The sequence below is a fragment of the Benincasa hispida genome, chromosome 9, assembly GCF_027475165.1.
Source record: "Benincasa hispida cultivar pf3 chromosome 9, pf3_genome.v1.1, whole genome shotgun sequence".
Lineage (NCBI taxonomy): Eukaryota > Viridiplantae > Streptophyta > Magnoliopsida > Cucurbitales > Cucurbitaceae > Benincasa > Benincasa hispida.
The window spans coordinates 76,713,767-76,729,274 of record NC_143486.1 but is presented as its reverse complement, the minus strand read 5'-3'; the positions used below and the strand labels follow the sequence as shown (position 1 = coordinate 76,729,274).

Below are 15,508 nucleotides of genomic sequence, written 5' to 3'. Positions count from 1 at the left end.
TTTATATGTAATAATTAAATTTTGTTATGCTTATTACATGGAGTACTTGGGGTTACGTGAATTTGAGAAGGCTAGTTCGTGATGTCAGTATTTGGGATGATGCATTGATGAGATAAGACGTTTTAGTTGGTAAAAAAAGGTTAATAGTGTTTAGAAACAGGACAAACTCCTCTTTAAGAAAAGGGAAATGGCAGCCATTGTAGGGTAAATAAAAGCAATTTATGTTCAATAATAACAGTCATTGAAGGTGCACAGCACAGCAAATTGTAAAAATTTGCTTCCCAAGTTACCAGTTTGTTTGTACATAAACATATATATTGAACAGACCAGAGAAAATAGGAGGAATTGGGAAAACAAATGGGATGAGAATTGAATGGATATCATTCGATTAGTAATTGTTTACAATCACTCAAAGAAAATAGACTGACGCGAGATCATTTTTGAAGCTTTGTACCAATGGGTATATTATTATTAAGGCAGATCAACTCTTATATACACCAGAGGGCTCTGCATTTTGGACAATCCAAGGGTGTTCGAGAACTTTGTGTAGTGGCAACCGTTGAGAACAATCCTTGACAAGCATCTACATAGATAACAATAAAAGCAAAAGAGTTTGTTTACTTGATATGCCAAAGATATTGAGTATATCGAATGGGTTATATATGCAAGGCTTCACCCACTACTATAATATAATACCTGACTGATAAGATCCTTTGCAGTTGAAGAAATTATTGGTCTTTGAGGAAACTTCAAATCTACTTGCACAATTCTGCACATACCCGTCCATATAAAACTATATCAAAACCATGAAGGATGCTATTTTAAGAGACCAGATTATAAAGCTTCAATTGAATCTACCTCCTGTAAGTGTCAGAGTGTTCCTTAGCCTCAAACGGAGGTACCCCATAGAGAAACTCATAGCATAATACACCAAGGCTCCAGATATCCACACTTGCGTCGTGTTCCACACTCTCCACTGTCAAGAACAGCAAATATTAATGCAAAAAAAGTAATCGGAATTTGGAATTACTGATTCTCTTTAGCTCCCATTTTAAAATTTTAGTCGCTCTAATGGCAGAAAGTAGCTTCCAGTACTTCGGAGGAAAAGACAAGTAACTGTAACGTCCAGTATCAATATACATACCCATTTCAGGAGGCAGATAATCCAGTGTTCCACACATAGTCCGTCTACGGTTGAAAGTGTGCACCGACCATCCAAAGTCAGCTATCTTGAGTTCACCCTGTGACAGGAAAGCATCATTACTTAGCCCCAAAGAGAGAATCAAAATCAAGGACTGAGAACCTGAGATTTAATGACGCCAGCGTACCTGGGCACCAATTAGAAGATTTTCTGGTTTGATGTCCCTGTGGATTACATGTTTTCCATGACAGTATATGAGTGCCCGAGCCAATGACGCGACGTACTGCCTCATGCATCATAAATTTAAAACGTCAGTATAGAATTAGTTTTAGCATATATAGTAACACCATAAATTTGCTTACAAATGTTATATCTGTTACAATACACAAACTTGAAATTTGAAACCTACTTCACTGAAATTAAAAGAGAAACCTCTATACTTAGGTGGAAGCCAAACCAGGGTAGAGGGGAGAACTTACAGTAGCAGCACGTCTCTCACTGAAGTACTTGCACTTCTGTAGTTCCTTGTAAAGCTCACCTCTGGGCGCATATTCTAACACCAAATAAATCCGTTTCTGCAACAACATTTTAGAAGGGGAAGGTCAGTGACTGAATGCTTCGGTTTACATTTTTTTAAATTACTTGATTTATTGCAGAAGCTTTCAGAGAAAATATAAAATACTTGATCGTAGAAATATCCATAAAGGCGCAAAATGTTGGAGTGTCTAAGATGACTCTGTATTTCAACTTCTCGACGAAGTTGGTGCTCAACCTGCGACTGTTGTAACTGGCTCTTGAATAGAACTTTCAGTGCCACAATGTGATTACTCTGTTTGAATCCACGGAAATCAAGTAAACACTATCAAATTATGAAAAGAAAAAGAATGGTGCAGCCGACTATATAAATCCCTAACACTTGCAAGCAAGATAAATGGTCTTCTCAGGGTAATAACTCTCAAAGCCAATATGATTTTACAATCGTCGTTAGAGCTTGGTTTTCAAATGGTTTTCAGATGAACATTAGAGGTTAGGAACCAGAAAACAGAACAAGACCAAAATACTTCCTGAAAACTACTTTTAAAAAACCCTAAATTGCTAGGGAAATAATGAACTTGAAAAAAAACTCTAAAATCTTCTCAGATCCAGAAAAAATAAATAATAAAAAACTGATAAGGTTCTGATTTTGAAGGAAAATCATTATTATTTTTAAATGAGATCCATAAAACAAATCATCTTTCGATTCCGAGTTTCTAGTAGGACAAGTAAGGTTGAGAGAGTAAAACGAACCCTCTTTTCTCTAGCCAGATAGACATGACCAAACTTCCCTCTTCCGAGAGGCTTCCCAATGTCAAAGTCGTTAAGCGTCCATCTTCTCTTTTCGACAGCAGAGGCCTCTGTAGTGGTAATCTACAAAAATATTTAACATTCAAATACCTAAAATTTTAAAAAACGATCAACCTTCCGGAAAAAACAATCAACTACCAAATGATAATTTGAAACCCTAATTAGCTGGTTTCTTTACTACAAACTCACAAAATTCAAATCAATAGTCCGTATTAGTAAAAACCGACGAACTCCATCAAAATGAAACTAAAACCAGAAGACATCCTAAGTATTCAATTTCTACCACGAAATCAAAGAGAGTACAAGAATTTAGAAGCGGAGGTTTCATCGTGTTTATAAGCACGTCAGAAACCTAAAATTCTTTGTAAAATCTAAAAGAACATGAATCTCGTGGTAAAGAAGAGAGAAAGAGAGAAAGAGAAACGAATTGAACGGTTCAATCCTAATCTTGGAACAAACGAACGCGAAATCAGAACAATCACAATCAGAAACATGCTATAACAAATTTCCATCGTTTTACCTTCTCCTGGGGCTGGTTCTCTGCAGCGATCGCCATGTAAAAGAGAGGGAGGGAGAGAAGAGAGAAGAGAGACGCAGACCGAATGGCGAGAAGAGACAAAGCGAGACGAGGAAGACCAGGGATGCGAAATGGGGGTGTAAGAAAAAGGTATTGAACCCCCGCAACGGTCGAATTCTAATGCGCTGCCACGTGGCGTGTGCCGCTCAGTGAAATTTTTCAAAAATTTAGAATTAATGTTGTACACCAACTATAAAATCGTCTGCAGTGTCCCCACCTGAAGATACTCTCTATGTAACGGTACAAATTTTTTGATCAAAAGTAAATCACATGTTATGTTTGCATTTCTTGAATTATTTTAGTTGGTACTAATATCATAAGTTATATGAATCAAATATTCAAATTACGTTGTTAGATAACTTACTTTTAAAATTCTTTCCTTGAAAAAAAAAATAAACTTAGTTTTAAGGGAAGTTGTCAAAAATGAAAAAATATATATATACCAACTATTTACATACTACAGCAAAAAAAGAGCCAACGGAAAAGTAGCTTTCAATTTTTTGAAAATTTCAAAATTACCCCTCAATCATTTCTCGTCTCGCATCTCCAATATCCTCGATAGCATCTATTTCATTGATTTTCATTATTGATTTGATCGTCAATTTTTTCCAGTCTTCTTCTTCATCATTTTCATTGTTGATCTGATCGTCAATTTTCAAGTTTCGCTTCTTCTTCTTCTATCCAAAAAAAAGTGTCCATCTTGGGACATTTCCGCACAGCTTAGAGGTTTGCACGATGAGGCACGATATATCACTATCTTTGTCTATCACTCATCATTTTATCTTTTGGTGATAGGCAGAGATAGAACTCTATCTTTATTTATCCCTGATAGACAAAGATAGACACCTATCTTTATCTACCTCTGTGTTTGTCCATGTTTTGTTTTTAATTGAATTCAGTACTTTGTATTGTATTGTATTAGCGAGATAGAACTATTCATTGATAGACAATGATATATCATTATCTCTATCTATCATTTATCATTGTGATTGAGTCTATTACTGATAGACGGATATAGAAGTCTACTTTTGTCTGACAAAGATAGAACTCTATTTTTATCTATCACTATTGGATATTTTCATTATGAGCTCCTTACATAGTCTTAGTGATATTTTCATTACGAATTTCTTATATAATCTTTTTTTCATTTGGTAAAGTACCATGCCTATTCCTATAGTTGTTTTTTAAAGAGGACAGTGGAATGATTATCACTCTATGAGAATTATGAGGTTGGTGGAATTTTGGTAGATGACTGGATAGACTTCAATGGTTTAGTTGGTTTAATATATAAAGAGATTCAATTGAATGGGTTGGTAGATTTGTCAGTTTTATTGGATTTTGGTAAAAATGGTATTCAAACTGTGGTTCCAATAAAAAAGGACAAAGATGTTTTTTGGTATCTGAATTTGGCTAAAGATGCAATCAGTAGATATTCATTAGTTGCTCATGTAAATATTTGTTCTTTGGAAGGGTCTTTTACTGCTATTAATAGTGTAGGTGACGATGGTGATAGAATGTTATATTTAGGTTCTTCTTCTTCTTCAATTGATGAAGTTATAAGAGATATATTTTATATGGTGATTTGAAAGGAAAAAATGTATTTGAAAGTAAAGAAGTACTTTCAAATTTTTTTTACATAAATGTATTGAAGAATAAATTTCATTTTAGGATTACATGATCAAATTCAAAGTTTGTTGAGTTCAAATGTTTGCAAAAAGGCTGCAAATGGTATATTAGGGCATCTTGTTATTGAAAGAACTCTTAAACAAGAGAACCATTAAGTGGAAGCAGATTGTTCCAAATCCATTGTGAAAGAACAAAACATTTACAAACAAACAACAACAATTATGCATCATCGAGTAAATTATAGCATACTTTTAAGTTAAAACCAACAAGAATCAAGTGACATACCTTTGAAGAACTATTCTTCTAATATTTCCTCGATCAACACCAGTCAAGTGTCTAAGCAAACTCGATCAAGTGCACAAACGCAACGAACAACCAATGAATAACGTGAACTGTCAAATCCTCGAACGCAATCGAGTAACACTCGATCCTCGAACAACAAACTTGACACTACCAAGAGGCTACCTTGGTATTCTCGGTGTGAGAATCCAAGAGGTGTGGGCTTTGTGTGGATTTGGTAGAGGGAGGGAGGAACTAAACGATCGAGTAAGTGGGAGAATGAGAAACGTCTATCGTATAGAGTTGGATACTTGATCGTTGGGTAATGAGGAACTATCATCTAGCAAACTCGATGTCTTGATGCTTGATCGTTCATTCTCTCAAAGGCTATCGTATAGCTAATATCTTTACCCGATCGAAATGAGTTGCCTTAATGGAAAATGAAAACCATTTTCACTTTTATCCATTAGTTATCAAAACTGATTAAAAACTTCCCACTCTAAACGGTTAAAGGAGAAAAATTAACTAACCACAATTATCTCATAATTGTTTTAATATAAATAAATATAATAACTAATTTATCATATTATATTTATAACCTATAATCTTATGTATCAAATACATATGTAATATTTAAATCATAGTTTTTTTTCTCCTTTATGACATTTAATATAAATCATATTTATATTAATTCCTCCAATTAATGAATCAAATACATCAAATCAATTATATCACATATAATTGAACTAATTTAATTATATCATATATAATCAAAATCCCTCTTGTTAATTTGAGCATTTCAAACTAACCAAAAAAATTATTCTCAACATGAATTCATTGAGCTACCAAGGTGACCTTATGGACCTGTAGCTTGAAGCTCCAATGGTACGGGAATAATTGACTAAACTCTTCACGATATCCACCATCCGTTAACTGTCGGACATTCCACTAAAGATTGACAGTTGCGCTCTTTGCACTACAGATATATTTCTATGTCCAGAGGATACAACCAATCAATAGTACGATGACCATTCACAAATCACTCGTAAGTACAGCTGGGCCAATTTACCGTTTTGGCCCTATAGTTACATCTACCTCTTTATGACCATTGATTCCTCTAATGAACAATATATCATAGTCCCACTATGAGTGAAATCTTCTCAGCCATGAGAAGGTGTGACGCCACATTGTTCAAGCCCGAAATCAGCCTTTAAGGGAGCAATTTGTCTATTTACCCTTACTTCGGGGAATGAGTGAATTTCGTCTTGTGTAACTGAGTTCCCAGCTCCCTAATAAGATAGATCTCCAAAGTGGTAGGTTTGAGTTGGCGATCTAGCCACTCACACCCATGCAAATCAAAGGACCGCCCTCATAGGTAGGAGTTCCCAGCTCACTAGGATTAAGGTAATGTTACCTATGGACATCTTAGTGAAATGAAAATCTTTATAATGAACGGTGTTATATAACAAGACTATATACTTCGTGGTCCGGTCTTATACAAACTCCTTTGTATAGGATACTGGAGTATATCAGCAAGCAGTGAAAGTAACAAGGATCAATAAGCACTCTAATTCATCAATTTTGGCAGTAACAAAAGCATGCTCATAAATTAACAAGACGGTTTCAAGTCATACCTTTGTAGAACTTCTTGAAATCTTGATTCTCGGCTGTAAACTTCTCCAAATCTTGTTGTAAACCACCTCAAGATCTTCCCCACTATTCTCTTGGAGCTTTAGATTGAGTTGTGGGATAAGAAATCAGCTTGAATGAAGGAAAATTGGAGAAGAACTCACTGCTACAACCCACTTGAAGAATAACTTCTTCAACTCGAATTTTCAGCAAAAACTCTATAGATGCATGCCTCAATTTCACTCCAATCTTCTCTATTTATTGCAAGCCTTTTATGCAAAGAAGATGGTTGCATGAAATACAGCTCATGCTTGGAGTTATTGAAGTCAAATTTAGGTGGGTTTGGTGTGAGCTAGTTGAAGGTGTTAATGGAAAAAACCATAATTCCATTTTGTGTTGCTTTTCAAACTTTTCAATTTTTACCAAATGATTTCAAAAATCAATTTGATTTCAAAATTTGAAAATATTATTAATTTTAAAAAAATTAATTTTCTAATAAAATTAATAAATAATTATTTAAATAATTCAATTAATTCTAATTAATTTAATATCAAATATTAAATTAATTTTACACAAATTCACCTCATATATTTAAATCATATTTAAATAGTAATTCTCCTATTCCGTTTAATTCTTAAAATTAAATGTGTAATTATATCTCATATAATTACTTCCTTTAGTTCTAATTTGAACGTTTCAAATTAGCTTATCATGTGTTGACGAATTGCTGATAGGTATGATTGATGATGTTCTATACTCGAAATGATGCGATACTACTGCCAGATATGCGTTAATTATGGATGTTCACGTAGTATGCCATGCGTTGTCACAAGTTTCCTTACGATAGAACCAAGTGTAATTCCACCGCAAGTTTCTCGGTGTGATCCGAGGTCGAACTCAATGACTATTTTAGGTTATTGTGATATGTTCACGATATATACGACCAGGTTTTCAATCTTTAAAAATATGTTTGTACAGGTATATAAATTGCGATAAAATATTGTAAAGCAGTAAAGATGCAATAATAAAATCAAACACAATAAACCTAAACTAGATGATACAAGATATAGGCTTCATGTTACAAGATGCTGGGATCAAGGCTGACTATGAAAGTTATGCAAAGACGTAGAATGCGGCGACAAGTCTTATGAACAGAATAGAAAGAGAAAGATTAATAATATAAACAGCGTAAGTTCTCAATTACGTTGAAGCTAGAAATACTGTTCCGCTCTTCTTTTAACGTACACCTTTCAGTGATCGACCACGCTCTCACATGTCTGTAGTGAAACAGAGAATAACGTAATGAACGTAAGGTTGTTTCCATGTCTGGAAGTACTACTCGCTTTAGTTAACGCATTCTTCTAACCCTCTCTCAATAGATCAGAATGGTATCTTCACTTCTGCTCTCACAGGTGAAGATGTCGTCTAGCATGCCTTAGCTAAATGCATTTTATACCTTTAACACAAATTAAGTACTTGTTTGATTCATATTAACTATCAGGGGATTAAGAAGACATCATGGAGAAAATGATTAATGGAGGAACGGAAATAGACAGAGAATGGTATATGAAAGCTATCGAAATATTTAATATATCTATTAAGCGTTTGATACATGGTGTGTGAATGAAAAGATAAAGAGAAAATGAAATACAACGATGAAAGAGATAGAACAGATACAAATAAGTGACAATGTCTTGGCACTGATTCGATGGAGATCTGCTTGCCGGATAGGATGGATTTGATGGTAGGAAGAGCTTCCCTCTCAGGCTTGCTCCACCGGTAGCAGAGATCTATGCACAGAGCTTATGATCGGGTATTCGGCATATTAGATTTGAGGTTCACCTCTCGGCCTTATCTCGTCTTCTTTCCGAATTTCTTCAATTAAGCACTCAGCTCAGTCTTTTCTCTCAACACTTTAGCAGCAATTCGCCCCGTCTCAAGTAGCATAAGTTTTCTCTGAAATCTGTGGGGTATTTATAGGTGCATGTCTTTAACTTCGGCCTTGTGGTCCCCACTGATGGTTATGGTAATTCCGAATATGGAGGGATATTATTCCTTCTGTTATACAATCAGACTGTCAATTCTGTACAACCGTTAGTTGTACACGTGTTTCAATCCTCCACTTTTGCGTTGTTCAGTTGCATCTTTCGATCGTGGATTTGCATACGGTGTTGCTTTTATTACCGCATGCGGTTAAAAGTCAACTCTGGATCGATTGTCGCATTGCGCCATCATTGCGATAATCATTTCTTCATTGTTAATTGATGGGCGCAATGTGACAGAGATGCGTTGATCAGTTTCTCGTGAGCCTTGAGCGCAAGCGGTGACTTGGTTTCCTGCAAAACAGAGTAAAACTCGGCTTGTCTTCCATCTTTATGGCGTTAGTGGGTGTAATTGCGATCATTTATAATTATTGTAATTCTAAGCTAATCTTCATACAATCGGCGCATATTTACTAATTTTTGGCCGTAATATCTAGATTAGATGGCATAAATAACTTGTATTTTACAAGTTATTACACCCTCGAATTTAGATATATGCTTGTCCTCAAGCATATCTTCTACTAAGTCAATCATGCTCAATTCCTATCATCTCTTTTTGCGATGATTGGTTGCTCCGAATGTTACACTTAGGCACATTTCTTGACATTGCACTTTCCTTCTATCCTTGCTAATTCTTAGCAAGTCCTACTTTATTCTTCTATATGACAAAATTCTGCTCAAAGATGCTTTTCTAGTTTTCAAAATAGAATGTTTATCTCTTCTTTGTAAAACAACTTGATGTATCTAAATGCGGTGAGCAAAACTTTGTGCCATTTATTCACTTAGAGACTGTTGATCATGGTTACACTCTTCGTTTTGGCTTATCCCCACGGGTGTCATGCGGACATCCAACTACGGTTGTGTGCCAATTTCAACTTTAACTCATGACATTCAGAGGAGTTGTCTCTTGCATTCTATTATTTTTTTTGTCTTTTTTTTCATACTGCATTGTTCTTGGAAACCCACCTTCGTTTTGGCTTGCTCCTACGGGTGTCATACGAACATCAAACTATGAGCAAGCTCCTTTCATAACTAAACTCTTATCAGGTTAGGACAGTTTTGAGGTTTTTCCTTGCGCTGACATTGGAGTTTTGCAATTTTTTTTAATGAAAATAGACGCATTTTCTTAAATACTGCATATTCTTGATCTCATCTGCTCAGACCTTCCCCACCCCCAAATTTAAAGATGAGCAAGGTCCTCATTGCGTTGTTTGGAGAGATTAGACAAACACTTAGAAGAAAATTTCAAAAATAAGCTTTGAGCAGAACTTTGAAAGATAAAAGGTAAAGTACTGCCAAACTAAGAATTAACTAAGTGTTAGTCAGAAATTACTAAGTATAGGAAATGTTTCTAAGTATAAACATATAATACATCATAGCAACACAATGAAGATCGTAAAAACAAAAGATTAAGAACATTATAAAAATTGACAAAGGAAGATAAAGAAAAAGGCACAGGCAAAAAGTAGAGTGAATCATGTACTCTAATTGTATTGAATATTAACAAAGTGTACAAATAAGTATAAATGAACACATCGTTGCCTATACAAGGGTCAAAGAATTTGATAAACTTACAAATTTAATTCAGAAGGGTGCATGATTTAAAATTCACACCATGCTTCTAATAAACGCAGATACATTTTTGCCGAGGACGGGCAACACGCATACATCCCCGCAACACACCCCTTAACTAAATACATTTCTGGAGGATAACTCAACATGGTGCATTTAACTAAGGATAGGCAAAAGACATAGACGTGCGCAACACACCCCTCACCACAATGCATTTGGGTGTACTGATGCACAGTGTCCCTTGGTACCATTTACTACACCCATCCTCTCATAGTTTACTTTCCTTTCTTCTTAATTCATCAAAAACACCAGACGAAAAGACCTTGCGGTGATTTATCCAATCATTCACAACAATTATATGACCAGTGCTACTAAATTTAAGATATGGAGATACATGCAAAATTAAATTGGAAGGAAATACAAAAACATTAAAGACTAATTCTACTAGACAATAATTGACGGAATTTAGAAAAAGGTAAAAGAAAGCAAGTAAACATAGATAGGAAGGTCGATTGAAAGAAGTTCTTAGAGTTACTGCAATCGCTTTCCCTACAAGCGGTTTAATCCTGCTTGCCCAAGTCAATGGTGTCCATGCGCCGATCGAAGTCGCCTTCATAGTATGGCTTGATCCACTGACCATTGAATTTGAATGCACTGCTCCCGTCTAAAGTTGTTAGTTCTATTATGCTGTGAGGAAAGATTGTCTTGATTCGGAATGGCCTAGACCAGCGAGACTTCAACTTTCCTGGGAACAATTGTAAACGCGCGTTGAATAGTAATACCTGTTGACCTTCGGTGAATGTCTGGTCGTTTATGTGGTCATCATGCCATTTTTTTGTTTTCTCCTTATATATCTTAGCATTTTCATAGGCATCCCTTCCCCATTCGACCAACTGATTCAATTGCAGCTTTCAGACTTTCCTCGCACTGACTAAATCAAACTTCAGTTTCTTGCATGCCCACATCACCTTATGTTCCAACTCAAGCGGCAGATGACAAGCTTTTCCGAAGACCAGGGCGTACGGGGACATGCCAATTGGTATTTTGTAGGCAGTCCTGTAAGCTAATAGTACTTCATCAAGCTTGGGTGACCAATCCCTCCTGGCAGTATTAACTACCCTTACAGAAACACTTACAATCCAAGTTGGCGGAATCACCCTAACTTTGGTTGGGGAGGTAACAATGACCAAGAAGGCCAGAGGAATCATCAGAACAACAATTCAGGGAATCGAGGAAATCCTCCATCTTTTCACCAGAATCAGAATCATAGTCACCGAAGGCTACCGCATAATCAACCGTCCACGTTAAACACCTCTATAAATTCGTCATCATTGGAGTCCCTGCTGAAACAATACCAAGAAAAATGAACTTAGTCAACAGGTTGGAAATTATGTGGTTGATAAAGTGAGAGCCCTCATCGCTGATTAAGGCTCTAGTGTCCCATAACGAGCAAAAATGTTCTTCTTCAGAAACTTCGCCATAGTGGCCGCATCATTCTTGGTACATACGATGGCCTCAACCCATTTCGATACATAATCAACCGCAACCAGAATATATTGATAACCTTCGGATGGTGGAAACGGGTCCATGAAGTCAATTCCCCAAACATCAAATAATTCAACCTCTAAGATTGACGTCAATGGCATTTCATTTCTTTTAGACATATTCCCCATCCTTTGACACCTGTCGCATTACACAACATGGGCATGGGCATCCTTAAACAGTGTTGGCCAAAAGTAGCCGCTCTGTAAGACTTTTGCTGCGGTTCTTTACCCCCCAAAATGTCCTCCATATGGGGACTCATGAAAGAGCTCTAAAATGTGCTTGGCTTCATGCTCAAGAACACACCGACGTATTAAATGATCAAGTCCTTATCGATATAGGAATGGATCGTCCCAGAAATAAAATTTGGCGTCATGTCTTAGCTTCTTCTTCTGCTGGTATGTATAATCATCCAGTAGTTGATCGCAAACTATGAAGTTTACTATGTCCGCATACCAGGGAACATTAATGTCTACTGCCATCAGCAGCTCATCGAGGAATCTTTCCTCAATATCCTTTTCTGTCCCTTGAACCTCACAATTTTCCAATCTTGACAAATGTTTTACGACTTGGTTCTCGATGCCCTTCCGGTCTTTAATTTCTAGGTCAAACTCTTGCAGGAGCAACATCCACCGTATCAGCCTCGGTTTTGCATCCTTCTTCGTCATTAAATACATAATCGCAGAGTGATCCGTATACACCACCACGTTGTTCCGATTAAGCACTGTTGGAACTTCTCCAGTGCAAATACCACTGCGAGCATTTCCTTTTCTGTGGTCGTATAGTTCTCCTGCGCATCATTCAGTGTTTTGCTTGCATAATAAATAGGATGCAATACCTTATCCCTGCGCTGAATCAAAACTGCGCCCACAGCATATTCGCTAGCATCGCACATCAACGCAAATGGTTGCGTTCAATCTGGTGCAATCAAAATGGGTGCGGAGATGAGTGCATCTTTCAATGTGTTAAATGCTTTGGTGCAGGCATCATCAAAATTATACTTGCGGTTAGCTTCGAGAAGTGCACTTAAGGGTCTTGCGATCTGGGAGAAGTTGCGAATAAATCTTCTAAAGAACCCCACGGGTCCCAGAAAGCTCCTAAGTGTTTTTACGTTCACAGGTGGGGGTAATTTGGAAATTGTGTCGATTTTTGCCTGATCAACTTCCAATCCTGCCTTGGAGATTTTGTGACCCAGATTTATTCCTTCTTCCACCATAAAGTGGCATTTTTCCCAGTTCAAAACAAGATTTGTTGCCACACATCTCTTCAAGACTTTTTCAAGATTAGACAAACAGGAGTCATAATTACTGCTGAAGATTGAGAAATCATCCATGAATACCTCGACTGACTCCTCCAAGTAATCTGAGAATATTACCATCATGCATCGTTGAAAAGTGCCTGATACATTACAGAGTCCAAATGGCATGCGTCGGAATGCAAACGTACCAACACGTGAAGGTTGTCTTGTCTTGGTCCTCTGGCACAATTGCTATTTGGTTATACCCTGAATAGCCATCAAAATAGCAGAAAAATTCATTCCCCGCAAGTCTGTCTAACATCTGATCAATGAACGGGAGTGGAAAGTGGTCCTTTTTAGTGGCCAAATTCAGCTTGCGATAATCCATGCAGATTCTCCACCCTGTATTGTCCTTGTGGGAACCAATTCATTCTTGTCATTAGTGATGACTGTCATCCCCCCTTTCTTCGGAACACATTGCATTGAGCTCACCTAACTGCTATCAAATATCGGGTAGATGACACCTGCGTCTAGCCACTTTACTATTTCCTTCTTTACAACCTCCTTTATGGCAAGGTTCAAGCGGCGTTGCCTTTCTACTGATCCATTCTTTCCTTCTTCCAGACGAATCTTGTGCATACAATACGAGGGACTGATTCCTCGAATGTCTGCCAAGGTCCATCCTAAGGTTTTTGCGTTATTTCTTAGAATCCGTATAAGAGCATCTTCTTTCTCCTTACTCAGTGATGCAAAAATGATAACCGATAATGTGTCATTACTTCCTAAGTAAGCATACTTTAGGTGCACTGGCAACGGCTTTAACTCTAACACAGGTGGCTCTTCTAAAGATGGTTTAATACACTGCGATGTCCATTCAGATAACTTGAGCAGTTCAAAATTAGATTCGACATGAATTGCGGCACAATTCTCCTCTAACATTGCGCCGACTTCAAAATTTTCTTCCTCTAGCTCCTTCAAGGGTTCGTGCCAATGTCCTTCCCGCAGCTCCTCGATATATTGACAGTTCTCTATATCTCCTGGGTACTTCAACACATTGAGTACGTTGAATTTTACTTCTTGATCATCGACCCGGATGGTCAACTCTCCTTTCTGCACATCGATTAATGCTCGCCCTGTGGCGAGAAATGGGTGTCCCAGGATGATAGGGATTTCTCTATCAGCCTCATAATCCAATATGACAAAATCTGCTGGGAAGATAAACTTGTTCACTTGCATGATAATATCTTCTATCTTGCCCTCAGGAAGCTTTATCGATCTATCGGCTAGCTGTAATGTGATCGTGGTTGGCCTTGCTTCACCGATGTCCATCTTCTTAAAAATTGACAAGGGCATCAAATTTATGTTTGCCCCTAAATCACATAGCGCGTTTCCGACCATCTTCCCTCCTATGGTGTAGGGCAATGTAAAAGTCCTAGGGTCCTTCATTTTAGTAGGGAGATTGTTTTGAAACAGAGCGCTACACTCATATGTTAGTGCAACTGTTACATTTTCTCCAATCTTTCTCTTGTTGGCGAGAATATCCTTGAGAAATTTCACATAACTCGGCATCTACTCTAATGCTTCTATCAAGGGAATATTAATGTGTAGCTGTCGAAGAATGTCTAGAAACCTCTGAAATTGCTTGCTATCATCTTTCTTTTTCAGCCTAGACGGGAAAGGTAGAGGATCCCGTCGTGTTTCTTGTTCCCTTTGCTGTTTGACGAGGTCCTATGCTTGTTGTGTGTCATTGGCTAGAGGTTGCGTTAACTTAGAATTCATGGCTTGAGGAGCTTCATCTTTTGTAGATGATCTTACTTCTGAACTGGTGCTGCTTCCATTATTAAGTAACTGGTCATCATCAACAATCAAATCTGCAGGCTTTGTTACCGCATCTGGTACTTTCAGCATAATAGGGCCTGTCGTTCTGCCACTCCTCAATGTCACTGCATGGCATTGTTCTTTACCTCTTAGCCCCGACACTCCTGAGTTTCCATGCTGCATACCAGACATTTTCTCCTTTAATTCCCTCATAAGCTGATCTATCTGATATTCTAATTCTTTAAGACGGTCAGCTTGCGATTGTCTCATTGCCTCGCTCTTTTCAATATAATATTTTAATTATGTCTCCAGAGACGAGGTACTGCAAGAGGTATCATATGCGACCAGTTGGTCACAGGGTGGCATACCTTTAGAATTACTTGGGCTGCAATCCGGATTAGTGAAGACCGGAGGGTTTCCTCGATCCTCTTGATAACTGAATTGATAAAAACTATGGCCCTCCTGATTGAGATTCTCATCCAAACCAAAAATTGAGTGACCTCACCAACCAGGGTTGTGGTTGTTGCCCAATGATTCATCATAAATAGCATATACGGGTTGTTGATTCCATGGGTAGACGTCTACCAGATGTACCTCTCCCCATTGAGTGTAATCCATTGTGGTCACATGAGTCACCGCATTAACTTGCGTTGTTCCTTGAGAGAGAGTTCTCTACTGATTAGCCACCATCTGGAGGAGTG

The 15,508-nt window shown here is 37.4% G+C and overlaps 1 protein-coding gene across 1 annotated transcript; it reads right to left on the bottom strand.

The window, feature by feature from the left end:
* Positions 1–197: 197 nt before the first annotated feature.
* AUR1 (ataurora1) lies at positions 198–3,350 on the bottom strand. Its single transcript, XM_039043111.2, has 9 exons — positions 3,006–3,350; positions 2,429–2,548; positions 1,824–1,970; positions 1,621–1,716; positions 1,329–1,424; positions 1,145–1,241; positions 859–976; positions 697–769; positions 198–583 (listed from the first exon to the last, which is right to left on the bottom strand). Exons 1-9 carry the CDS (start codon positions 3,039–3,041, stop codon positions 482–484), a joined length of 885 nt encoding a protein of 294 aa, XP_038899039.1. The 5' UTR covers positions 3,042–3,350; the 3' UTR covers positions 198–481.
* Between the last annotated feature and the right edge of the window lie 12,158 nt (positions 3,351–15,508).